The sequence below is a fragment of the Canis aureus genome, chromosome 14 (genome assembly GCF_053574225.1).
Source record: "Canis aureus isolate CA01 chromosome 14, VMU_Caureus_v.1.0, whole genome shotgun sequence".
NCBI lineage: Eukaryota > Metazoa > Chordata > Mammalia > Carnivora > Canidae > Canis > Canis aureus.
The window spans coordinates 26,245,996-26,272,547 of NC_135624.1; the positions used below are offsets into that span (position 1 = coordinate 26,245,996).

At 38.1% G+C, this 26,552-nt stretch overlaps 1 protein-coding gene across 8 annotated transcripts in view; it reads left to right on the forward strand.

The window, feature by feature from the left end:
- The window catches only part of NSMCE2 (NSE2 SUMO ligase component of SMC5/6 complex), a 214,119-nt gene that overhangs the window by 97,099 nt on the left and 90,468 nt on the right, over positions 1-26,552 (forward strand). For 3 of the 8 annotated variants that reach the window (XM_077847191.1, XM_077847192.1, XM_077847196.1), the window contains 3 exons: positions 8,471-8,554; positions 20,454-20,579; positions 21,337-21,429. The exons of 1 other annotated variant lie outside the window; for it this stretch is intronic. In XM_077847191.1, coding sequence (XP_077703317.1) covers positions 8,471-8,554; positions 20,454-20,579; positions 21,337-21,429 — 303 coding nt within the window. The remainder of the gene's footprint in view (positions 1-8,470; positions 8,555-20,453; positions 20,580-21,336; positions 21,430-26,552) is intronic. 4 more of the 8 variants (XM_077847194.1, XM_077847195.1, XM_077847197.1 and 1 more) reach the window with 4 other exon arrangements.

The window sequence follows — 26,552 nt, forward strand, 5'->3', positions numbered from 1 at the left end:
TATGTTAAAAATGGTAGCTGAGTGAAGTAAGTCAGTCGGAGAAGGACAAACATTATATGTTCTCATTCATTTGGGGAATATAAATAATAGTGAAAGGGAAAATAAGGGAAGGGAGAAGAAATGTGTGGGAAATATCAGAAAGGGAGACAGAACGTAAAGACTGCTAACTCTGGGAAACGAACTAGGGGTGGTAGAAGGGGAGGAGGGCGGGGGGTGGGAGTGAATGGGTGACGGGCACTGGGTGTTATTCTGTATGTTAGTAAATTGAACACCAATAAAAAAATAAATTTAAAAAAAAAATAAAAAATAAAAAAAAATAAAAATAAAAAATAAAATAAAAATGGTAGCATTCCTATTGGAAGAAATGGCATGGCTAACTGAAGTTGATGGGTCTCCTTGATCTTGCCCCTGTCTGTCTTAGACAGCAGAGGGCAGCAGCATGAGATACTAGTTCTCCTGGAGCCATCAGCTTTTACTAGCTAGCTCTTTCCTTCACTGAGCTCTGCACACACCAGGTACAGCTGCCCTGCAAGGACAGCAGATATTTGAGACTCTGAGGTAGAGGATTAAAACACTGAACAAAATCACAGTGTAGATGGATAGTTCATAAAAATGACAGTATCAGATTTTACATTCTAACACACATAATTCTGGTCTCTTGCTTTTTCTAGAGCACTTTTGAGAGAACAGATATTTAGGACTGTTAGTCATAGAATAAACCTTACAGTCTCAGGATGTTTATAGTGTTTAACAGGTAGAGGCAGGATGAGCCAATCTACAGGAAGTGCTGCCACAGTGAGGATTTAGTAAATATGAAATGAATGATTGCTGACATCCCTTCAAGAAAACAGCTTGTTTCCATAGCTGATCTGGACTCACAATGTATTGCTGTTTTGTATTTGGACAGCCTAAAACAGCAGTTATTGTAAAAAAAAAAACAAACAAAAAAAAAAAACAACAACAACAAAGTGACTAAGGCATCTCAAGACCTTTGTTCTAGTTCTGCCACCTTAATATTGTTAAGTGCTGGGGATCCATGGGTGGCTCATCGGTTTGGCCCCTGCCTTTGGTCCAGGGCGTGATCCTGGGGTCCCGGGATGGAGTCCCACATCAGGCTCCCTGCGTGGAGCCTGCTTCTCCCTCTGCCTGTATCTCTGCCTTTCTGTCTGTGTCTCTCATGAATAAATAAATAAAATTTTATATATATATATATATATATATGTACATACACACACACACACACATATTGTTAAGTGCTCACAGAACAACCTCTTGAAAGCTTTTTCTCATTCCTTGGAGTAAAGTTTGTATTTCCTTTTGTGTTATCTCCAAACTCTGATCATAACATTCTGCACACTGTATGTCACAACCCACTAGTGAATAATGACATCATCGTAAAAGGTTATGACCAGCATTTTATTGTAAAAGAAAAGATAGTGAACAGGGTAGATTAGAAAATACCACATGCATCATGCATAGGAAGAGTGTCATTTCATAAAACTTGCATTCATTTAAACATAAGTTCTATACACTAGGTTGTAAGGTAAAATGTATTTCTTACTGCAGATCATGGTTAAAAATTTTTTTAAAAACACTTCATTGTAGTATGTATCACATCTTCATGTCATTCTGTGTGTAAATCTGTCCCCTCTACTAGACTATGTACCTCTTGAAAGAAGGAATCACATTTTCACAATTTGTCTCTTAATTCCTAATACCTACAATAGATCTGCCTGACATATACAAGGTGTTCAGTAAATGTTTGTGGAATGAATGAATGAGTGCATAAATGAAAATCACTTAATTCCTCTGAGCCTCATACTTCTTTTTCACGAATTAGAATGTTAACCACCAGATCTCACAATGTTATTGTGAAGATCAGTTAGGAGATAATGTATGTGAAAATACTTTATACAAGTGTTATGAGCATAATCAGCTTATTGTCTAGCATAATTTTTGTTGTTGGGCAGATAAGCCTCAGGAACTCTGGAAATCTTAACACAGTGTTCTCAAGATGGCATTTTTTTTGTTGTTCTGTTATAATACTATGATGGGCCTTTTTAGATACAGAGTTAGACAGTCTTGAAAAATTGGTTGTATGCCTTTTTTAAACTTTTTATCATGAAATGTTCAACATACAAAGTAGGTACGGTGGGGGGGATTTTTTTCCTCTACCCTTCTAGTTTCTTTGGGCTGGTATATTTATTAAATTGAGTAAGATTAACAGGAGAATGAAAGGTTTAAACAGGAGAAGAACAAATTTAATTGCATAGGTAGAGGAGCCCCAGAAAGTCATGAGAGGCTCAGACACAGGCAGTTAAGGCTTATGTATCATCCTGAGCCAAAGAGAAGGTACCAGGAGTCTGAGGCTTCAAGGGAGAGGAAGACAAATTCATAGGGAGATGGAAGAGCCGATGTTTGGTAAACAAATGTTTGTCATACTTTGCAGAGACTGTGGGACACAGAGAGGACTTTGAACAAGTAGGCTGTATCAGCTCCCCTCAGCTTACCCCACCTAGCTCACACTCTGTAGTTCTCTCTGGTGATAGTTCTCTTCCGGGACCAGGCCCTCTATTTAAATTGTTAGAGTCAGTTAAGTGGGAGGTAAAAAGCTGACTCTTCTAGGCCTTGATTGTCTTCAGCTCAAAATAATCCCCATGCCATAGTGGCACATTTCAGAGAGGCTCAGTCTGAAGGCACAGTAGAAGATAGACTACTGTGTACTCATCCTACCTTTCACAAACAGTTGACTATTTATAGCCAATTTTGTTTATCTTCATCCTCTCCTACCTTTCCTTCCCATCTTACTGTGAAAGAATAATGGATTTCTTTTCTCCTCCTCCTTCCCCCCCCCCACTTTTTTTTTTTAACCTTTTCAAGTATGTAGAACTTTTTCTTTTCTTTCTTTTTTTAAAGATTTCCTTATTTGGGGGAGAGAAAGAGAGAAAATATGAGTGCATCGGGGAAAGACAGAGGGAAAGAAGTGCCCAAGCAAACTCTCCCCTGAGTGTGGAACCTGATGCGGGGCTCAATCTCACAACCCTGAGATGACCTGAGCCAAAACTAAGAGCCAGACACTTAACTGACTGAGCCACCCAGGCACCCCTAAAGTATGTAGAACTTTTCTTAACAGTCTTTTAAATGAGTTGTTCTCTGACAGGAACTAGCAGGTAAACAAGATATATTATTTCCCAAGATTTTCATATGATGGTGACCAAGTATATTGCAAAACATGATCACATTCCAGAGTTGTAACTAGTTCTGGAGGCTCAGTTACACAATTGCCAACTTTGTCATCTTTTGCAAAGATGTGACCTTACAGAAAAGCAGAGTCTGAAGTGCGATAGATTACTTTTTAGCTTTTTAAATTTTTCTTTTATGTCATGTAATAGTCCTCAAGCCTTTGACTTTTAGCGAGGCAACAAAGTATAACCAACTGAGACTTCTGGAATATTGTAAAGCTCTAATAAACTCTGTTTTAAGACTACAGCCAGGGTTGTAACATGGACCTCAGAAGTCATAGTCCACTTAGAAGAAAAGATTTTTTTTTTAAAGATTTTATTTATTCATTAGAGACAGAGAGAGAGACAGAGAGACAGAGAGAGAGACAGAGAGAGGCAGAGACATAGGCAGAGGGAAAAGCAGGCTTCCTGTGTGGAGCCTGATGTGGGACTTGATCCCAGGATCCCAGGATCATGACCTGAGCCAAAGGCAGATGCTCAACCACTAAGCCATGCAGGCATCCCAAAGAAAAGAATTTTTAAAATACTATAAATAAAACTAAAATTTAAGAATTTTAAAATAGCACTTATGTTGTTATTTTTTTATTGATCTTTTTTTGGTTTCATAATTTTGTGATTCAGGCCTTAATATGATATAAATACAAATAATTTTAAACTGTAAAGATGTTTAATTCTACCAAATATTTTACGTATGAATTATGTGGAATTTTTCTTCCTGAAAAGTCAGAAGCTCATTTTCATTTTTAATAAGATACTGCTAAGTTTTGCCCATTGCAATAGATAAGTAGCCAGTGACTTTGCATGTCTCCATTGTCTTGAGGTTTTTAATGTATCCTTGAAATTTTTTTCCAAAATAAAATAAATATAAGTATACTTTATTTTAAAATATTTCAAGACATATTTGTACTAATGTAAGGAGGTTACCCCAAACCCAAGTGGGATGGGTTGTGGGTCAGGAGTGCCAGATTGAGGAGGTGAAAGTCATGTGGTATGAGTGTCCTGATTCCATAGATGTTATAGATCACCAATCTGGGTAGATTTCTGTTTGGGATATTACCATTCCACCAGATTCCCCTGCTGGAAACCTAGAAATCATCTTTTCCTCTTTCATTCCCTTCATCTAAGAAATAGATCCCTATAGGTTATTTATTTAGAAAAAAATCTCTGTCTTTATCTTTTATATTTTTCATTCTTTAAAGACTATTTATTCCAGAGGAGGGGAGGGGGACAGAAGGAGAGGGAAAGAGAATCCTCAAGCAGACTCCCTGTTGAGCACGGAGCCTAACACTGGGCTTGATCCCACAAGCCTGGGATTGTAACCTGAGCCAAAATCTAGAGTCAGCCACCCAGGCACCTCTGGTTTTATCCTTTTCATTCCTGTGACTAGGGCATCCGTTCTGACCTTTTCAACGTACATCTGAACTATAATAATAGTTGAGAAGAAATGAACTAATATTTTGTGACCATGCCATTTTATGTGCATTTAATCCCTAACAAACCTGAAAGGCAGAATAATTATCCACATATTTCAGGTTGTGAAAACTGGGCAAACTCTTATGTTTTATGTTGCTAAGGAATCTCCTTGCCCTGAGTCTATCTGCCCCTGTTGTTCATTCTGTACCAAAATATCATGCTAATCTCCCTAAAAATTTAACTCTTGCCTAATAAATCTTAAATTGCTGATCAATCACCTTACAGATTACTAGGGATTTTTCACATTTGATTTCATTCTGCACAAACTGTTCCATGAAGTTAGTATTATCTTATATTACTACCTTGTTGAAGTAACCTGTTATAACTTCTGTTTCAGATCAAACCAGCGATAAACTCTTAGTATTGATGACATTTCACTCTTTGTGCTATCGCTCTGCCACGTCCATTTTATTGTATCTCTCAGTGTAAACTGGAGTTAGTTTTAGCCAGACGAGCTTCCTTATGGTCCTCCTTAGTTACCATTCTCATCTCTTCCCTAACATCTGTTCAGACACAGCTCTTGTCCATGTCACCCGCTTCCCCTCAACCCTGTCCTCTCTGAATTCTCCAAGCCCTATGGGGCCCATTTCAAGTCCTACCTTTTTTTTTTTTTTTTTTAATTTTATTTACTTATTTGAGAGAGAGAGCACAAGCAAGGAGGAAAGGCAGAGGGAGAGAGAGAAGCAACCTCCCCGCTGAGGAGGGAGCCCGATGCTGAAGGCAGACACTTAACTGACTGAGCCACCCAGGTGCCCCAAATCCTACCTTTATGAAGAAACTTTCTTCAGTAATTTATGTCTTCCCGTCTGTTTTTTCTTCTTGATTTCCTTTGTCAGTTATGTTTACCCTTGAATGTAATTTAAAATTTTCTCCCTTAACTATAAAAGTAATACATTGCTTCATGTAAAAATAATTACATAGGGTATTTAAAAGTGAAAAGATAACTCCTGGTTTCCCAAACCCAGTTCATATAAGGAACCACTGTTACATGTCTTTATAGTCATATTTCTGTGCATAAACAAGAATGTGTGTGGCATGTAGACACACACACACACACACACACACCTATTTACACATGTGAGAGATACATACAGATAGATCCATTTTCTACACAGACACCATCCTACAACTTTCTTTTTTCACTTGACAATAGATCTTGGAAATCTTTAAATGTTGGTGAGTGGAAGTGATTTCATTTAAACATATTGCTTTATTTCTTCGTTGTTTTAGGTCAGATCATTTTATGCATCTACATTCTTATCTATCTTTAAAAAAGGAAACCAACAACCCCTCAAGAGCAGGAGTAATCATATTCATTTTCATGTCCATCCTTTGCTCTTTGCTCCTCGTTGCATTTATTGCATATTTCACTGTGCTGTGGAAAATTGAGACTGTTTGCTTCTCATAACCCCTAAGGATTAGGATCTAGTAGGTCAGAATCTACATTTATAAGTACAACTGTAACACAGGAAGAAATTGAAAAGTGGCTTAGATTTCTGTTACTGGAAATACGGCCCATCGGGTTATTTGAATGATCCTTTTGCTGAAAACCATCCAAACTGTTGAATATGTATAAGAAAACATCCTCAGAGCAGCAGAGAGCTGAAAATCAAAGGAAATGTAAGGAACAGTGAGAGTCTATGGGGGCTTTAAGAACCAAGGTGCTGTAGCCCTGAGGGCATTTGCCAGTACATGCAAATTTGAGCTTTGCCTGCCTTATAGGTAGTAGAACTGTACAGAAAGCTAGAAAATGATTAACATAAAATTCAGCATGATGATTTGGTGGGGGGATGGATGCAGGGAGTTTCTAGGGTACTTGGGATTTTCTATTTATTGACCTGGTGGGAGATCTCCAGGGAAATTTAGTTTCTAAATAGCATATTTTTTTGTATAATTTTCTATATACATGTTATTATAATTGACAACAAAGAATTAAATGTAGAAGAACAAGTTATAAAACAATATATATAGTATGATCTGTGTGTATATAACATAAATGGATGTGTGCATGTGTATTACATAAATGGGATGTGTAATATATGTTTTGCATGTTGATATAATAAATATATAAATTTATGTTTACTGTACATGTATAAGTACACATGTTTGGGACTGCAAGTGCGTGCGCATGAGCGTATGTGTGTGTGTTTTACATATATATAGAAAGGATCTAGAAGAGTATTGACCAAACTACTGAGGGCAACCTTGAAAGGTAGAATGGGGTGGGGAAGTAGAAAGGAAGGAACCTATACTCTGTGCTTCACTGTTGTTAAATTTTAAGTAATCATTGTTATTTAGGATTTTTTTTTCTTTTTTTAAAATCAGACTTACTGAAAGATGTGGCTTCTGTCTCTGCCCATAAATATAAAAAGTACTGCCACTGCCATGCTTCATACCTTTGGCACAGCACCCTTTTTTTTTTTTCCAACACTTACCTTGTTCTTTTGCTAGACTGGAGCTCTTAAAGGGAACAAGACAGTGTTGTGCTTATCTTTATATTTCTTGTACCTTAAAAAAGAGCAAAAGTCTGTAAGCATCCAGTAGATACAACATTTCTTTAGAGGCTCTTTTGAATATTACTTTGTACCTGGGACAGCAGTGAGCATAAAGTTGGCACAGTGAATACAGGTTGATTTGAATTTAACTGACACTTTGTGGAACCTGTAGGCAAATGTGGAGTCCCCCATGTGGTGCCCCTTTTGATCTCAGAAAGCAGGAAAATGAAAATATTCTCTGAAATTAAACTAAGAAATGAACATCTAATAGATTAAATCCAAGAGAGCCAGTGTGATCCTAAGAAACATAAAGACTGCTTGGACAGTAAGATTTGACTATCTTTCAGGGTACTGGCATCTTAAAAATACCCAAACATATAAAATTTCCATCAGAAGAGCATTTTCTCTGTCTCTAAAACAGAGAAAAAGAAAAGCAATCAGTTTGATTGTTGTGATACCCAACAAAGCAGTGTCTGACCAGTAGTACCTGCCAGGTTGAGGCAAGCATCCAGCCTGCCTGGCAGGCAGATAATCCTGTTGTAGAAAGCTGCAGAGCTTCATGCTATTTTGTGCTGGAATCCTGTGTAATTAACTCCACTTGCTCTGCTTCCATGCCCACCAAGCTTCCTTCTGGTAATTTGCCTTCCCAAGGAGATAATTCACTATCAGGCTGATGGACATTCAGTAGCCTGATTGTTCTGTTGTTCACTGTAAATAATAAAGTCGCCTTTTTTTGTTGTTTTTTTATACATCAGTGTCTTGTGAGTTTTGTTAGCATGAGTCTGCATTCCTGGGTCCAAAGAGACGGGTATCAGAGTCTATGAGGCTCATCAAGGTAAATGCTACCTTGAGGGCATCTGTTGGAGCGGACTGCTGGATTTCCCAGGTGATGCCCATCCATGTCATCATGCTTCATGTTGCCTTTCCATTCCACACGTCACCAGAATAATTCTTCCCAGAAGTAACCTATTAAGAACATCTTCATAATGTGCACATTTCAATTAGAGAGTACCAAATATTATCTCATTGAGGGTAGACTCCTTTCTTTTGGGTGAGTATTACTTGTTTGGTGGCAAAGTTCACACCTGTATAGAGGGATGGAGTATATATTGTAGATGCCATATCATGAGGATCTCTGACGACTCATTTCCAATTCTGGCTTCTCAGCCTCTTCTGGCTTCACTCTGGCTCTCATCTCATTGTCCACATTGATCCTGGCATCATTCTCAAGTCACCTCCTAATCTGGGTCTCTCTTGCAGCAGCGAAACCTAAAGAAGATGGAGGACACAATGAGGTCGACAAGATTAAGGATAAGGATGCACGTAGAGCAGGCAATGAACGAGGTTATAGAATTTTTTTCTTCCGTTCTCATCTTTCTCTCTTTCTTCAAAACAGCCCCAGTAGCATTTGAAAGCATTTCCAATCACACACGCTGCTATGGGAAAAATACAGCACAGGTTCCCAGTGACATGTTCAGATCATCTATGAATATAACGGAACTCAGACCGGATTTCAATAAATTGTTAACAGCAATTTCTTGCTAAGACGGATATCAAAGTAGATAACAGGGCAAAACCTATTACAAGTCTTAAGTGAATTCCGGAATTTTTCTCTACGTGAATACTACCTCAAATATGACACTGTCAGATGGGAGGGGACTTTACTAAGTTACAGTTTTCCCCTTTCTTCTGTTCTTCCCCTTTCACCCCAGCTTCCAGCCAGAATAACTGACCACTGAATCTCACTATAAATTTATCAGGAATTTACCCAGAGCAATCCTCAGTTGTCACTACTATTTAAAATAATATATTTTTATGAGAGAATTAAAACCTCACAGAAATTCCAGATAGATTAAAATAGAATCTTAAAAAGATGTTTTTGTAGACTTGGTTTTTAAACCCCCCCTTTTTTTTTAACATTCACAATTTTGTTCATTTCTACAATTGGAGCTCTGCAGCAGAATTAGACACTATTGGATTATTAGTATGTATAATAAATTCATGAGACCCTTATCTGTACATCATGACAGAGCTGTTCTTGTGTGTTGACATTAAATGATATGGGGCTGTGTTGCTAGACAGGTAGCTGTGGACCATTCCTGATTACCTAGATGCTAATTAATTAATGAATTCATGAGTTCTTTTGGCCCAGTTCACCAAATGGGCTTTCATTTTCTTTGGATGAAAGATGATGTTCATGAGGACAGGGTCCAGTTTCCATCCCCCTATAAGCAAGGTTTGTTTCACAGCCAGAGACATCTTAGATGTAAGAGCAGTAGCCACTCTATGGACTCCACAGTAATGAAAGTTAGCCAGGTGGCATTAGAACACAAAACAACCAAGCCTATCACCATTCTGAGATACCTGTCCTACCTTTGTGGATTAGTACAACCTCTTAGACGAAAGTTAGCATTTTCAAAAGCAAACCTGGGAGTATTATATGCTGATGTGAGAAGTTACCAAAAAAAGAAAGATCATATCCCCTTCCTTTATTAAATGTTTAATTAAATGGGGAGAGGATGCATATGGTCCACATTTATTTAAAGAACAAAAAACAACTTTCAAAACTACTTTTATTTTTCAGAATTTACATACATCTTATTTCACCAAAGTGACTGGTATGTTATCAAGATTCCTACAAATAGGGAAGTACATAAACTGTACTGTGAATAAAGGAGTAGAGTGAGCCAGGGAAAGAGGGCCCCCTGAGAAATAATGAGTGTGTGACCCTCTCTTCCTGCCCCTCCTTTGTCATAAGCCCTGCCTCTTCCTTTTTCTCTTTCCTTCTGCTGACGGTCAGAGTCTAGATAGAGATTCACTAGCCAGAACTGAAAAGACAACCTGGTTGTGGAACAGAACGTCCCTGAATTTGGGTAGCATTATGGCAAGCTGAAGTTTGCAGTTTTCAAAATTAATACACATCTCTTCAGATACTGGCATGCCTTTTTTATGGAAGCCCCCCTTTCACACACTGACGGCATGAGGACCCTGTGTAAAATGGCCAAGGAGTTAGAAGTTTCTTTTCTCTCTGAGTTCTTTTCTGGCATGTGCTTTCATTCAGCTCTCCTGCAGCCTTCTGACTCTCTGACTCTTGTCCCTTTGCAGTAAAAGTTTACCCTACAGCTTGATGTTTTGAGGTCAATCCCTGTGTTTGTCTGTATGTTGTGTGCACGTTATCTACGTTGTTTTTGTTAGTTTGTAATACACTCTAGAATCATTCTAATAAGCGTTTCTTGAATTTCTAGGATTGACTGTTCAGACAGTCTAAAAATTACCCTCAACAAATGCATATACACATAAAATATTGAGCACAATTCTCTGGTATCCATGCACTTCTAAGGTCTGTTTATGGATCTCAACTGGATTCAGAATCCCTCTCCCATGATGGAATTCCAAAGATCTCTACTTTCGTGGTCATTTGTGGGATTTGAAAATACATTCATTCACCAGATATGCATTAAATGCCTACTCTGTGCCAGAATTATGCAGGGCACGGAGATACTGTGAAAAGGATAGTGACCCACCCATCAAAATTTCCAGTGTAGTTGAGGAGACAGACAAACAGACAATTACAATACAGAATAGATGCAGTAGTAGGGGAAATATGGGATACTTGGGGAACACATCAGATGAATATTTAATTCAGCTTTGGGGCATCAAGAAATTCTCCTTACAATGATACCTGGATTATTCTCCCAAGTAGAAGGAATGCTGTGTACAAAGCCAAGGACATTATTGACTTGTATGTCATGTTGAGAAATTCAGATTTGATTTTAAAAGGCCTTAAGTTGAGAGGATAAAAACTGGTATGCGAGGAAGATAAGTGACTATAGCCTGGAAAGAATGAGTTGGGAGAAGCAGGATTGGAGGCTGGCAGACTTTAGCAGTAAGCCAGGCAGACAATAATAGTGATTTTAACTAAAGTACTGACTATGGATGAAAGGAAGAGGATGAGCAGAAAGAAAATGAATTGGAAACCACAGAATTTAGTGATTGACTGCATTCATTCCTTCAACAAATATTTGTGGTGCTGCTGGGTATTAGGGACCTCTTCTTTTTTTTTGCTGGCCACCCATGAGCCCTTTGATTCATGATTCCGTTTAGCGAGGGTGTGAAGATTAATATGTAAGCTCAGGTTACCATCTTGAACCAGGAGCCTCTCCAGTACATCCTGATGAATGATAGTGAAGTAGACGAGACACTATCTTTGTCCTCAAGTCTAATGGTGATGACTTCTAGGCTTCTGGAGCAGACAGCTCGGTGGATGATGGTGCTATTCACCAGAGATGGAACAGATGAGTCTCAGACCAAAGTCCCTGGGCAGGAGAAGTACTTCCTCAAGCTGTAAATGCCCCTCCGGAGATTTCAGGATATCCCTGTAGTTGAGAGTCACCGTGCTTAATGACAGATGTTGCTGATGGGAGGAAATTTCTATATAAACAGTATTCAGAGAGGGGCCAGAGAATCACTGATAGAGATGATAGGAAGAGTATGTAGAATGAGAGGAGGGGCCTGAGGTTTGGACCTGCCAAAACTATGGAGAAAGAAGAGGAATTTGATGAGAAAGCCAAAGAGTATAAAGAATGTAAAGGATGTTCCAAGATGGAGCCCAAGAGACAGAAGGGAGGAATAGCATCGTGGCAGCAACAGTCAGCTTCAGGATGTACTGGATAGACTTCTGGTTCAAGATGGTAACCTGAGCTTACACATTAAACCTCACATGTTCACCACCGCTTTAGCTAAAAGGAATCATGAATCTTCACATCAAAAGGCTCAGAGGTGGCTAATGAAATTTTATGCTCTGTGAATTATATTTCAATAAAGCAGGTATTAAAAAGAATGATGAAAAATTCTCTTTCAAATTTATACTTTAAAAATGTATTTAAGTATCCAGATGTGTGGAGGTGGGATAGGATGGAGTGAGGGAGATGTCCACAAAAGAAGGAGAATAAATTTGTACCCAGTTACCTACTAACATCATATGTGAAAAGCAGTGGAGACGCACGTTAGACATTAGAGGGACTGTGCTGTTACTCAGATTTTACAGCCAGCTGAGGCATCATTTCTTGAAAGAGCAACAAAAAGATCATCTTTGACATTGAACAGCTTGCAAAGCATCCCATTCATGTACTTGTCCCGGAAAACAAAAATGCACAGAGATCTAGAGCCAACCAAATAATTAGAATAAAGAGCCCAATAGGGGAAGAAATCATAATAGAGTATTTTTTAAGTGGTATGAAATTACTTATGAATAATAGTTGTTAATACAGGCATAAGCCATAATGCTAACAATAAATAATTCCTCAAAAAAATTAATATAAAAGACCAATAATAACGAGAACCCACAATTATAAAATGCATCAACAGTTTGGCAGGCAGAAGGAAGGTGGACTTCAAGGAGCCTCAGTGGTGTCTTACTGTTGGCTTCTGTAAAGAAATAGAGGTTGAAGAAAATTCTAAGTTAAGCAGTACTAGTGTGGAAACGGGTTGAAAATTTTCTTAATTGGCTAAGGGACAGGAGAAGGTGATAAGGAGAAAACAATTTGGAAGCATAAAAAGCAAAATATAGCTTAAATTCAAACAACATATTCATTACCACACAATAACTCCCTGATTCTGTCAGAAGACAAGTATTCAAATTAATTTTTTTTTAAAATCCAACCATAATATGATCCAGAGTCACACTTCTAAAAAAAAAAAAAAAAAAAAGTATATAACCGTAGATGCAGAGATTTTGTAAAAAATGTATTTGAAAAAATATATTTGATAGGGTAATATTTTTAACCCTAAGACAATAAATTTAACCTACAAAATTAATGACCAGAAATAATTTTTTTTAACAAATTGACTCTAAACGGCTAAAATTGACAAGAATAAGATTAAAAGAAAGACTCCCCCCCCCCAAAAAAAAAAGTACAAATTCTACACATATTTCTCAGTAAATTCTGTCAAATCTTAAAGGAGCAGGTATTTCCTGTGCTTTCTAATCTACTTCAAAGCATGGAAAAATATGGAAAATGTTCCTGTTTATTTTATGAAGCTAGAATGGCTATGACCAAATTTTGTGTTTTTTCTTTCTCTTCAAAGTTAAGAACATGTCACTTACGACTAAAGGTTTGAAATCAGCAGTCAAATATTAGCAAATGAGATCTAGGAGCATATTGAAAGAAGTGGAAAATATGATCAGTTCGGATTTGTTTCAGTAACATAGCATTTGCTTGTCATTAGAAAATCAGTTGTATAGTAATCACATTGAGGGACCCAAAGAGGAAAGCCTTTTTCCTTCCTGTGAGCCAAGCAGTACTCTGGTGATCCATCAGTGAACCAAAGTAACCAACTCCCTTTCTTTGTGAAACTTATTTTCAGTGGGAGAACAACAATAAGTAGATAAAACCTTGTATGTGCTTAGTGTAACAGTTGACATATGATCAATTTCAAATCAGTAGGGAAAAGTTGGCCTATTCCAGAAAAATTTTTGGAACCATTGGCTAATGTTTTATGACTCTATTTTAAATCCCAAGTTTATAATTTACATTAAAATATATTCCAGATGAATTGAATTCAGTGTTAAAAATTGAAATGAAACTGTGGGAAGAGATAAACAGTGACTACTTATACTACATTACATTCTGTTAGACCTTTTCAATCATGTCAGAAGTAAAAGTGCTTGGAAAGATTTATGACCTGAAGGATAATGTTGCATCGCTTCAGTACAGTAAGGACAAAAACAGCTCCTTCAAACTTGCAAACATTTAGCAAAGCATGACATGTTTGTAAGATTTATTTGAAGGTTTCATCTGGGAAGAACTGAAATATCCAGGGGTCTACCCAACATCATTACTTGATACATAAGTCCAGCTGTACCAGTAAGACCAACGTTTCTGGAGTGCTTCCTGTGTGCTAGATAGCATCCTGATGCTTTGCCTATAGTCCTCAAAACAGTCATCTGAATTAGTTACAGGTAGAATTTTACGAATTTTACAGGTAAGGCTCACAGGCACAGAAAGGTCTCTAGCTTGCTCTAGGCACCCAGCTCATAATTGGCAGAGCTGGGATTCAAACCCACTCTGGTGCCAGAGTCCATTATCCTAACCCTTATGTGGTACCAAACATATCTCTTAATTTTCTGACTTACTAAAGTTCTCAAAAAACAGGTTTCTGAAGATGAATTCAAGGAGGGGAGAAATTTAACTTAATCTATCCTAGTAAATTTGGGTGATGGCTTCCCAAATCAGCTTAAAGATCCCATGGGAGCCTGTGAAGGATGCTTTTTTCACCTACATCCAGTCTGTGAGAAGATCTTTGTGAGGAGTGTTTGGAATTCAGATTTCATTCAGTTGCCAAAATAACTCCCAGAAAAATCACCCTGAAGAATTTTTGAGTAAAATATTTCCCTGTTTACCCCAAAGCAAATGAATGGACTTTAAATGTCACTCCTTTCATCAAGATGTATTTGCAAGGCTGATTTTTCTCCCATTTGTGATCCTGAAAGTAAGGCAGTGTGCTCCATGTGGCCTGTATGCCCTTCTCTTTCCCACACCACTAAGGCTAGGAGGCAGAAGATTGCATCAAGCAAGAAAACTCAGTGCTTATGAAGCAACACTTTTAAGCAAATCTCACCCCCCCCCCAATATCTGCCATTGTTTAAGTATGGGATTTTTAAGTTTTTTTAAAGGTGGCATATACTTTAAAAACACCAAGGAAACTCTGTCTACACGTGTACTTATATTGGTGTGGGAATGTTACGATGTTCAGAAGGTATTTTTCAAAAACAGCACACCTTTCTGTATCCTCCTAGATCTTCCTAGCCCTCTTATTTTAATTAACTTTAAAAGGACAGAAATGCTGTTACAGTCTCATGATGCCGTTGAATTTCTAATTATCCTTCTGTTTTTAAAAATAAGTTTAATGTTTCTCTGTTAGTAGGAAATGTGGAAATGTTCATAGCGTAAAATATCTATTACTTCCTTTTTGTAAGTGGGTACTTATTAATGAAAAATACCCCACTTTTTTTCACTTTTATTCTCACGAATTCAGGTTTGTCTGAAATTATTATAGCTCTTATTTCTTTTGATTTTCATTTATTTTGTCATGTCTCTTTCAGCCATTTATTTTTATATTTTAAATCAATCTGAATCCTGATATGAGACTTATGTTGACAGCTGATAACAATGTTGATTATAACATTAATATTAGCCTACATATACTAAGTGTATATGTATGTTACAATAAAACAGCATGTACAATATCTCATTCTTATAAAATATAATACATCTATGATAATGCCATATGGAAAAGAATCTAAAGGGATATATATACACAGCTATTAAGAGTGGTTACCTTTGATGGTGAGACTACCAGTGATTTACATTTTTCTTTATATGTATATTCAAATTTTAATAGTAAAAATGTTTTATTTCCATAAGTTAAAAGTTAAAATAATTAGCAGTGGAATAAAATAGTCAGCTAGAGAACAAAATAGACAAATGTCAGTAGCTAACCTCTATACCAGCCATACCGTTTAGAAAGTATAATGGTGGGAGGGACAAAATAAACAAGCAAATAATCTTATTCTCAATAGTGACATAATACATAAAATGCCCAGAAATGAATTTAAGAAACATTTAAGCAAACAAATTTTCCCGAGAGATTTGACATGGTGGAAAATTATATTATGGGCTTCAATAGGAAGATGTGATTTTTTTTTTTTTTTTTTCCAGTGCAAAGAGAAGAAACTTCAGTCTTTCACACAATGCAAGGGCTGATAGTTCTTTGAGTAGAATCAGTAGCATTTGGTGCCCAAGTAGATAAGGAGCTCAAGGAAGTACTAGGCAACAATGCTATTTCCAAATTTCCAGCTGAAGCTGTACAGAAGACAACCAGTTATTGAGAGCCTGTTATGTGTTGACATTGTGATAGTTATTTTAATTAATTAGCTGATTTCATCTTTACCACTACTTGAAAGTTATTAACCCCACTTTTCAGATAAAGAAACTGGCTTTTTAAGCAATGACAAATCAGTTGCCTCAGAGCTGACAGGGACAAAGTGTCAGAGCTAAGATTTGAACTTAGGCCTATGGTCTAAAGTCTTTTTTTCCCTACAGAATACTACACTATACCTTCACTACAAGACAAAGACCCCAGAAGGAGAAGCAGACTTGGGTTAGGACACTGAATTTAAGAAGGATTTTTGTTTGTTTGTTTTACTATTTACTTAATCTCTGATCTGTTATAAGGGATTTTTCAATGTCTCAGATGTTATATTGGATAAAAAGTAGTAGCTGCATAAACATTGGGTAGGCAGTACAAATCATGTTCTAAATATCCCTCATGGTTTGTCTTGTAAAAGCAGCATCCCATCTGACTTCTCTTATAGAATTGCTAAATTAATATGCCCTTCCTCCAGATTACCTAAAATGAAGTCATCTAGGCAGTCTGATTTACAAGGTAATTATTGCATGTAGGAAATTACATTTCCTAAATGTTCCACCATACAAGAAGAATCCTGAGGAAAAAGTTCACTTTTGGGGAGAAAACTGTTTGTACTTTCTTGGTAAAATGCTACGATGTATTCAGTTAATTGACAAATCCCACCATTTTTTTTTAAAGATTATCTATTGTTTTAGAAGCTTCTCAGAAAACCTAGAAGAGATTAAATATTTTCAGGTCCATTTAAGTGTGTGCTTCTAAAGCTATAATTAGGTATCTCTCTGAATTCAGCAAATTAATTTATTATTAGTTTTTTATTTAGTCCAGATTTACCTTTTGGAATTTGGTTTACAATCTGATCCTTACTAATGTCAAATTATTTCACTTCCTTTAGTTTTAATAATTACATTTAATAATTCAAACTCAGATACCTCTGTTCACATTCATGATTCAGTTGTGTGTAAAGATGTGTGATTACTAAGGTCTTATGCATTCTTTCATACTCTAATGGCTAGATGCGTGTCAGTGCATAGTATTTGAGTCATCAGTGTGCCACAAAACATTTTACCAAGACATGTAGTGCATCATCAAATAATTAAATTACAACTATAGCTGTAAAAGGGGCCCAATTTGTAAAAGTAAGTAACGTCTGCTTTAAAAAGGAAAGGAAAGGCTAAGGAAGTAAATAGTATGTACTTCCTATACATAACAAATTCTGAATCATTGTTATTTTTTATATAACTGAAACATAGATTCTTTGCTGTTTTTTATCTGTGTGCCTCAGATTTTGTTTGTTTGTGTTTTATTTGGCAAAATGAAGGGTGTAATTAGCTCATAAAATCCTCTTTTTTAAGATTTTCTTTCTTTCTTTCTTTCTTTCTTTCTTTCTTTCTTTCTTTCTTTCTTTCTTTCTTTCTTTCTTTCTTTCTTTTTCTTTCCTCCCTTCCTCTTTTCTTTTCTTTTCTTTTCTTTTCTTTTCTTTTCTTTTCTTTTCTTTCTTTTTTCTTTTTTCTTTTCTTTTCTTTTCTTCAATTGAGGGGAGGGAGAGGGACAAGCAGACTGCAGGCTGAGCATGAAGCACGACCCGGGGCTCCATCTCATGATTCTGGGATCATGACCTAAGCCGAAATCTATCAAGAGTCCAATGTTTAACTGACTGAACCTCCCCAAACTCTCCCATTTCTAAAATGCTGTGCGACTTTAACCCTTAATTTCCTTTGGAGCTTAATCCATTTACTAATCAATGTGGCTGACTTGTCTGGAATAGAATCTCTGTGATACAAATGACTGATGGAGACCAAAGTTCTGTGTAGACAGTAGTCCAGGAATGAACCCATTCACTCAGCACATCCGTGCCATGTCTGTGCATCCTAGAAGAGCTCACACACCCCAGTAGAGAAAGGTGAAGGTTTTAAAATAAGGCTCCCAAAATTCTTTGACACTCCTCTCATCACTTGATGGAACATCACCCTCTCCCCTTGAATCTGGACTCTGTGCTCCTCCAAAAGGAGACTATGGCAGAGGTCTAGTCAGTTTCTACTTAGAAACTACCAGTTTCTGGGCATAGGCCTTAAGAAACAAGCAGCTTCTACTTCCTATTCTTGGGAATACTTGCACTTGGAACTTAGCTACCACACTATGGAAGAAGCCTAAACTGCCATGTGGAAAGACGCAGGCAGAGAGGTTAACAGCCAGCACCTGCTTGTCAGCACAGGGAGTGAGTCATCTTGGAAGTAGATTTTCCAGCTCTGGGAGAGCTGTACCAGCTGACACTGTGTGGAGCAGAGACAAGCCATGCGCACTGAGCCCTGCCCAAATTGCAGATTCCTGAGCAAAATAAGTGGCTATTGTGTTAGCCCACAAAGTTGTGTCACCAGAGCAAGGAGATAGTCACATAAACAAGCAATCTTAAAGCATTGTAGAATTATGATGGCAATGGTATGTACTGGGTATCACAAGAACACTGAGGAGAGGCAGCTAATCTTCAGATTCAGACAAGTGAACTGAGTCTTGAGTAAGAGACAAGTGGAGGGAGCAAGGGTGAGATGTTCTGGACAGAAGGAACAAGTATAATCAAAAGCAGAGGCAGGAAGCAGCATGATGTGCATGAGAAATTAGGAGCACTTAGGAGTTGCTGGAGCATAAAGCCGGAGATATGAAGTAATGATTGATCTAACCAGAGACAGCAGGGTTTGAGTCCTGGAGGTCCTTGAATGCCAAGTGGAGGTATATTGTAGTCAGACAGTTGGATGTTTTTGTTATGGTCACAGGTATTATTGGATGGAGCAATCTGATCCCATTTGTGTTTTAGATCCTTCATCTGACTGTGGGGAAAGTGGATTTTGAGGGTGTTAAAACTGGAAGCAGGAAGATCAGTTAGTTAGATGACCATTGTGGTAGTTCAGGCCAGGACAATGAGGGCCTGAATTAATTGCAGTGATGGAGAGCAGAAAACGAAAATACATTCGAGAAATATTAGGGGGGTTAAGAGGAAAGCATTTAGGTGGTAATAGGAGAAAATATTTAGTAACTAACTGGGGAGAAAGGGCAAAGTGAAAGAAGACTTAGATTTCTAGTTGGTGACTGGCTCGATGCTAGTACCACCAGAAGGGAGCAAAAAAAGAGTAGAAGTAAAAAATGAGAGGAAATTTAAGATATAAATAAACAAAAAAAAGATATAAATAAACATTTGGGACAAGTATTGTCACAAAAGTGACAACTAGAATTATTACTGGATCAGTTCTCCAAGGAGAAGAATGAGAAGAGGTCGGAAGATAAAATTCTGGGAATAGGACCCTGACATTTAAAAGATGGCCAAAGGGGGATCCCTGGGTGGCTCAATGGTTTAGCACCTGCCTTTGGCCCAGGGCGTGATCCTGGAGTTCTGGGATCGAGTCCCATATCGGGCTCCTGCATGGAGCCTGCTTCTCCCTCTGCCTGTCTCTCTCTCTCTCTCTCTCTCTCTCTCTAATGAATAAATAAAATATTAAAAAAAATAAAATAAAAAAAATAAAAGATGGCCAAAGGAGAAGAAACCCATAAAAGAGATGGAAAAGAAAGATGCAAGAAGTTCCAGGAGAACCAAGAAGGAGTTGTCTTGGGAACCAAAAAAGTAGTTTCAAGTAGGCAGTAAATCCTTTATGTCAAATGGAAACAACCAGGCCAGTAAAATAGGCATAGATGAGAAGTCATTTCTGACTTTAGACAAAGCCAGGTCCCAATGGACAAGTGAGTGGGAGGGTAGGAAGTATATACAGATGAAACAACCACTGGAATGGAGACTAGCTGGCGAAGAGCACAGAGCATGAGAAGGTGGGGTAGGTGGGAAATATGTAAATACTTTTATAATCCAAGCTATTCATGGCAGTAGAAGGAAGAGGTTGAAGAGAAGAATAAGAAGATAGGATTCATGCAATAACATTCACTTGGAGACAGAAGGGTATGGAGCCAAGGGCAGTCCTTTGAGATTGGAGGAATGTAGTAAGGATGGTTATAGTTGTACATAATTTTATAGGAGTGGGTCAGGAAATTGAAGATCATAGTTGATGGACTTAATTTTTTTCTGTGAAATAGATTTGTCCACTGAGAAAAGGGAGCAGAGCAGGATTAATAGTTGTACTGAAGAGAGTGATTTGTTTAGAATAATGTTTTAGAGAATTGGAAACAAAGACTGTCTTACAATAGGCAAGAGGGATTGATAGGAGACCCTGAAGGCCCAGTTGATGTTGAAAACCATAGTTTTGTACTAGTAACTGTCTGCATAGTCATTTGATTTTATCCAGGAGAATGCCCTCCCCCTCTCCCCCTTTAGCAGGCTCCATTGGCAGAAGTGAGGAAAAATATGTGGTCTCAACTATGATCTTCAGTTTCCACAGAGAAGGAAGCAGGGCCTCCAGGAAGAACGACGTTTTATTTACAGCAATGAGATTGAGCACTCTGGGTAAAGCTGGGGAATGATTTGCTTTGGGGTTTTTGTTTTGTTTTTCTTCTTTTTATAATGACATCAGGGTTCCCAGTGGCAATATAGAAAAGATCTGAAAAGGAATCAAGAATGAGAAAAGCCACAGATGAGAAAATGCCAAGGAGTGAGAGGTTGGGGTAAAGGAGAGAGGTTGGGGATGTGCAGTGGTGATGTGATTTCCTTTGATTTGGTGGCCAGAGGGTTATTTGTGACTTGGTTGGAACAGAATACCTGACATATCTTTTATATGAGGCATTATAGTGACACAACTGACCAGTGGTCCCAACCAACTTCTGGCCTTCTTACAGAGCTTTGTAAAGAGAAAGTGAGAGTCCTGTACCCCCCAGGGACAGACTTCCGATATTCATAGTAACATTGTGGAACCTGGTTGAGATGAGGGCTCCGCTCCCTCTGGGCAAGGGCTGCCACAGACGTTGCAGTAGGGTGCCAAGGGCCTTGGTTAGGTTTCCACAAATTAGAGAACAGCAGCATTTCACTCCTTGCTGCTCTTGCTCCTCTCACAAATTTAACAGTAATGATCCATGAAAATACAGGTTATGTTAATACAGGCTTTGTCATTTGTAAATGGATGCCTTCAACAACTGATAGAAAGGGTAGATAATGTTATTCCAATTTAACAGACTAGAAAGTGAATCTCTGGGGTTAAGTTCATACTGGTTGTAAGTGGCTGAAATAAAAATAGAAATCAGATCTTGTAACTTTTCACTTTTTTCAGTAATGCCACACTGCAGTTATGGAGCTAAACCTACACTGGGCTTAACTAAACCAACCTCATCTGTTAGAGATGAAGCGACGGAGTCAGCACCTGGTAAAGTGGAAAACACACACACACACACACACACACACACAGATGCCACAGGTTGGGTATTCTGGGAAGCCAGTTCTGAGCTAGAGATTGGGATGTAGAAGTCTGCTAGGGAGTGCTCTTGGGATCAACACTTGTGGAAGGGAAGGGAAAGGAAGGAAAGCAGGTTTGGGCAGGGGGAAGTCAAACTGATGATCCAGTCCCAACCAGAAGCATCAGCAGACTCTGCAGGGAGTTCTGAAGATGGATGGCCCTTCAGAGCTGTTCCTAAGTTGAGAACATAAGACCAGACCTTTATATCTCTTTGACCAGCCATCAGATGCCAGTCATTCCCAGAAGGAGCATGGTTTCGGGCAAGGTGACTCCTTAACTAAAGTGGTCTCCAAAGGGGGCTGAGCAGAGAACTTGCTGCCAGAAGCATCCTGGCTATTTGATTCCTGAGGAGCATCTGGAAGGCACCTCACAGTGTCTGCCATGGTGGACTCAAGGTTAACTTATCTGGACACGGTTTTAAATCATGGCACTGCCACCTCCTAGCCACTCGGTAAGCTAGTTTTGTTACACAGGTTCTGGGTAAGGATTCTTTAAGCCTCTGGATCCTCTACTGTAAAATAGGAAGAATTACGTGAGAACTAAGCCTTCGTTTCCTTATTTATAAAACAGAAATAATAATTGTACTATCCTTTGGGGAAAGTTGAGAGGATTCAGCAAGATCATAAAGTTCCCAGAGTAACCATCACTTTCAGAAAATTAGTTGTTATTGTTATACCATATGTAAAGTGTCTAGTTGAGTGCCAGATACATAATATTTGCCATGAAAGTTGCTCAATAAATAATTGATTAAAAATGTTCCAGAAAGTGTCAGCAGCTTCCTGGAGGCCAAAGTCAGTGTCAAAACCAAAGCTCGAATGCATCCTACTACACTAGTCTCTGGTTTGGATTTCAAATCAAGGAATGTGGGAAGAGATTTCTCTGTGGAAGTCAGAGTAGGTAGTGGAAAGGAGCGGGCCTCCGCATGTGACTTCACCTGGGAGAGTCTGACTCTTTGGGCTAAGTCACTGGTGTTAGCACAATCTGAAAAAGCGTTTTTCAGAATAGAACCAAGAGGATAAAATTAAAGATGAAGTCATCTGACTAGCAGGACTCCATCAAAACAGCACTGTAGCAAAAACAGTGATTACAGTTTGGGACAGGTTGCTTTGATTCATTGGAGCTAAGTATGATATATATGTCTGCGTATATATATAACATATGACTGACTTTTGTGCATCTCCACCATTTCTAGTGGTTTTCCTCAGCATATCTGGATTCTAGTCCTGCTGGCTCCTTCACTTCTTAGATGTTGAACCAGGGATAATTCACTCTTTCTGGGCTTGAATTTCTTTTCTAAAATGAAGATTTGGATCTTGGTGAGCCACTTCCTCTTCTAGCATGGTTTAATTCTTTAATTTCCACTATACCCTACAGCACAGCTATTTTAAGACAAAACATGAGCACACCATCCCACAGATAAAGGATTGTATTCTGTGTGTGCAGAGGAGCACAGTGTGTTGAACAGAGCCCATAGAGAAAATTATTCAGTAGCTCTGGAAAAGAAAATCCTGATGTTTATATTTCATTGAAGAAGGAGAGAAAATCATGGTTTTGTGAATCAACCAAAGTACTCCATAGTGATCACAGAATCATGTTCTTACCTGTGTTTTTCTGTGGAATTATCCAGATTCATCCTGCGACATTTATTGGCAGTCACTTTTGTGCTGGATCATGTGCAGAGCCAGTTTATGCAGGCTGAACCCCAACTTTATTCACCCAGGGAACTTCACTTAAATATTCAAATGCAGTCTAGATCCAATGTCCTAAGGCTTTTGTTGTTTATGGAAGCATCTGGTTTTTACTTTTTTAGTTTGGTTTCTGTGTCTATTAGTCTTCTTATGCAACTGGGTTTATGACTTGAGTGGCTTTTGAAATACCAGCAACTAAACTTTCACTGGAGATTTATCACACATAAGGCATTTTAATATAACTCTTATTAGTATCTTTAATTCTGGGAATTTAATCAATACTTAAGTCTTTTAAATTTTTACTTGCCTGAACCACTATATTTTTTTTTTCAGAACAGATACTTAGTTCTTATTTTATGAAACCAAGGAATTTAAAGCTGAGCTTTGAAGATAGATCAGGGAAAAACATCTACTTTGGTTTAAAGCTGGCCAGGTAAGGCAGTTATAAAAGCCATTTAGGAACTTGCGAAAAGCATTTGTGAAGTCAGTTTTTTGCAATTTTATGAAAGCTGTCATCTGTATACCTAAAGTGTGAATCAAACCTTCCTTTAGCCTTGTCAGTCACTTATTCATCCATTCATTATTATTCATCTATTCATTGTTCACTTATTAACTCACCAGATGTTGCTCTAGATATTGGGGTAACAGAGATAAATAAGAAAGCCAGAGCTGGCTGTGTGCCCGTTCTGTGCCAGGCACTTTGAAACTTGGGAGCCCAATGCTAATAGCTACATAGGCTGGCATAATAGGATGAGTATGACAACTGGAGTCCAGTTGTTTCCTTAAACTCACTGGTAACCTGTCTGACTTTAAGTGAGACCAATTCTGTGACTGGTTCCTCATCTCTGAAATAATTTTGCTCACCCTACTTACATCATAGCTTTGATAGAATCAAATGAATTAGTAATTTTGAAAGAAATTTGAAAATTGTCTGGCATTACTTAAAGACAAATGATTGTGGCAGTGGTTTTGACCATTAGGTTGCCTCTTTGGACAGGATTAAGGATGAATCTATTTTTATTGTTCTCTTGCACTAGATCTGTGTGTTTCTGATGGACAGACTTAACCATTTTTTCCATATGTACAACCATGTTACCTCCCATCCATGGGGCAGAGACTTGCTAGTGATGTAGCTGGGGGATTGATATCTATAGCTGGTAAAACTTATTTCAAAAATATTATTCCAGCCACATATTGCATTAAGTCATTAAGTATGGGTTCGGTGTCCAAACTAAGTGGGCAGAGAGAAGCCTAAGGGATTGAGCTGGCATCTGTCTTCAAAGTGGCCAAATAGAAATCTTGCCTTAATTGCAGTGTCTTAAGGATCTGTACAGAGATGTCCAGTTGGCCCTATAATGTTTCCAGCATCCCTTTCTTTTAGATATTGGAATGCCCATGTATCCCTTTTGGATCATTTTGCAGAGCATCTTAGGTGGAAAGTAAAAAAAAAAAAAAAAAAAAAAAATTACTTCCAGTTTCATGTTTGATGTGCTGCTAGGTTTTAGGTCTATCATGCTGATGGGATGGAGTATGAACCTTGTCTGAGATGAGACAAGAGGTCCAGTCTTTTCTAAATCAAACCCAGTAATGGACTAACTCAAGAATTACTCTCATATACCAGCTCTAGATTACAGAGAGATTATTGTGTTCTATTCATTGCTATCTCCGAGTGCCTAGAAAAGTGCCAAATGACTGGCTCACTAAAAATGTTTTAAATAGGGCAGCCCGGGTGGCTCAGCGGTTTAGTGCTGCCTTCGGCCCAGGGCATGATCCTGGAGACCCGGGATTGAGTCCCACGTCGAGCTCCCAGGATGGAACCTGCTTCTCCCTCTGCCTGTGTCTCTGCTTCTCTCTCTCTCTGTGACTATCATAAATAAATAAAAATTAAAAGAAAAAAATTTAAAAAAATGTTTTGAATAAATAAAAGCCTTAGTCTACCATATAGAGTTCTTCTGATACTGTGATAATCCCAGATGGCTTCTTGAAAACAGAGGCTATTCATCTTGATTCATCTCAAGATGTCCAGTGTCTGGCACATAATTGATGTTCTGGGTTTTTGTCAAATGAACACATAGATAAGCATAACTAGGACTATGATGGATACCCCATGATGAGGATCTCCAGATCTCTCCTTAGAGTAGACCCTAAAAGAGAAAGTGACTTATTCCCAGGAAGTCTGAAGCACCAACCCAAAGTGCCCTGCTACATTTGTGAAGTTTCATTGAAGTTTCCTTGTTCTGTTTTCTTTCATAAGTTTTTGTTTTGTTGAGCTATGGTATGATTGACACACAATGTTACATTAGTCTCAAGGGTACAACATAGTGATTCAACAGCTCTACATAATGCTTTGCTCACCTCAAGTATAGCCACCATCTGTCACCATGCCATGCTATTACAAACCATTGACTGTATTCCTTGTGCTGCACCTTTTATTCTCGTGACTTACTCATTCCATTACTGGAAGCCTGTATCTCCCTCTTCCATTCACCAATTTTGCCCGTCCTCCCACTCCCCTCCCCTCTGGCAACCATCAGTCTGTATTTATGGATCTGTTTCTGTTTTTTTGTTTGTTCCATTTCGTTTTTTAGATTTCATATGTAAATATAATCATATAGTACTTGTCTTTCTCTGACTTATTTCACTTAGTATAATATCCTCTAGGTCCATTTATGTTGTCACAAACATCAAGATCTCATTCTTTTTTATTGCTGAGTAACATTCCATTGTTTATATATGTATATACCACATCATCTTTATCTGTCCACCTATCAATGGACATTTGGGTTGCTTCCATGTCTTGGTTATTGTAAATAATGCTACAGTAAACAAAGAGGTGCATATATCTTTTCAAATTAGTGTTTTGTTTTCTTTGGGTAAATACCCAATACTGGAATTACTGGATCCTGTGGTATTTCTATTTTTAATTTTTTGAGGAGCCTCCATATTGTTTTTCACTATAATTCCACCAGTTTGCATTCCTGCCAGTGGTGCACAGGGTTCCTTTTGCGCCACATCCTCACCAACGCTTGTGATTCCTTGTCTTTCCGAATGTACCCATTCCAACAGGTATAATAAAATGGTATCTTGTGGTTTTGATTTACATTTCCCTCAAGATTAGTGATGTTGAGCATCTTCTTAGGTCTTTTGGCCTGGAGTTTCTTTTCTGATCTTTGCTGTTTTATTTTAGATTTTGTGCTCTGTTCTTATTCCTTTCAAAAAATAATCCTCAAGAGAATAGATAACATTGATATTCCAAGAAGATACCTTGGGTGTCTCCTCTGCCAAGTCCCATCCGTGTCTGTTGCACCCAGTGACACTTGTCCGTGGGGCATGGTACAGAACAGG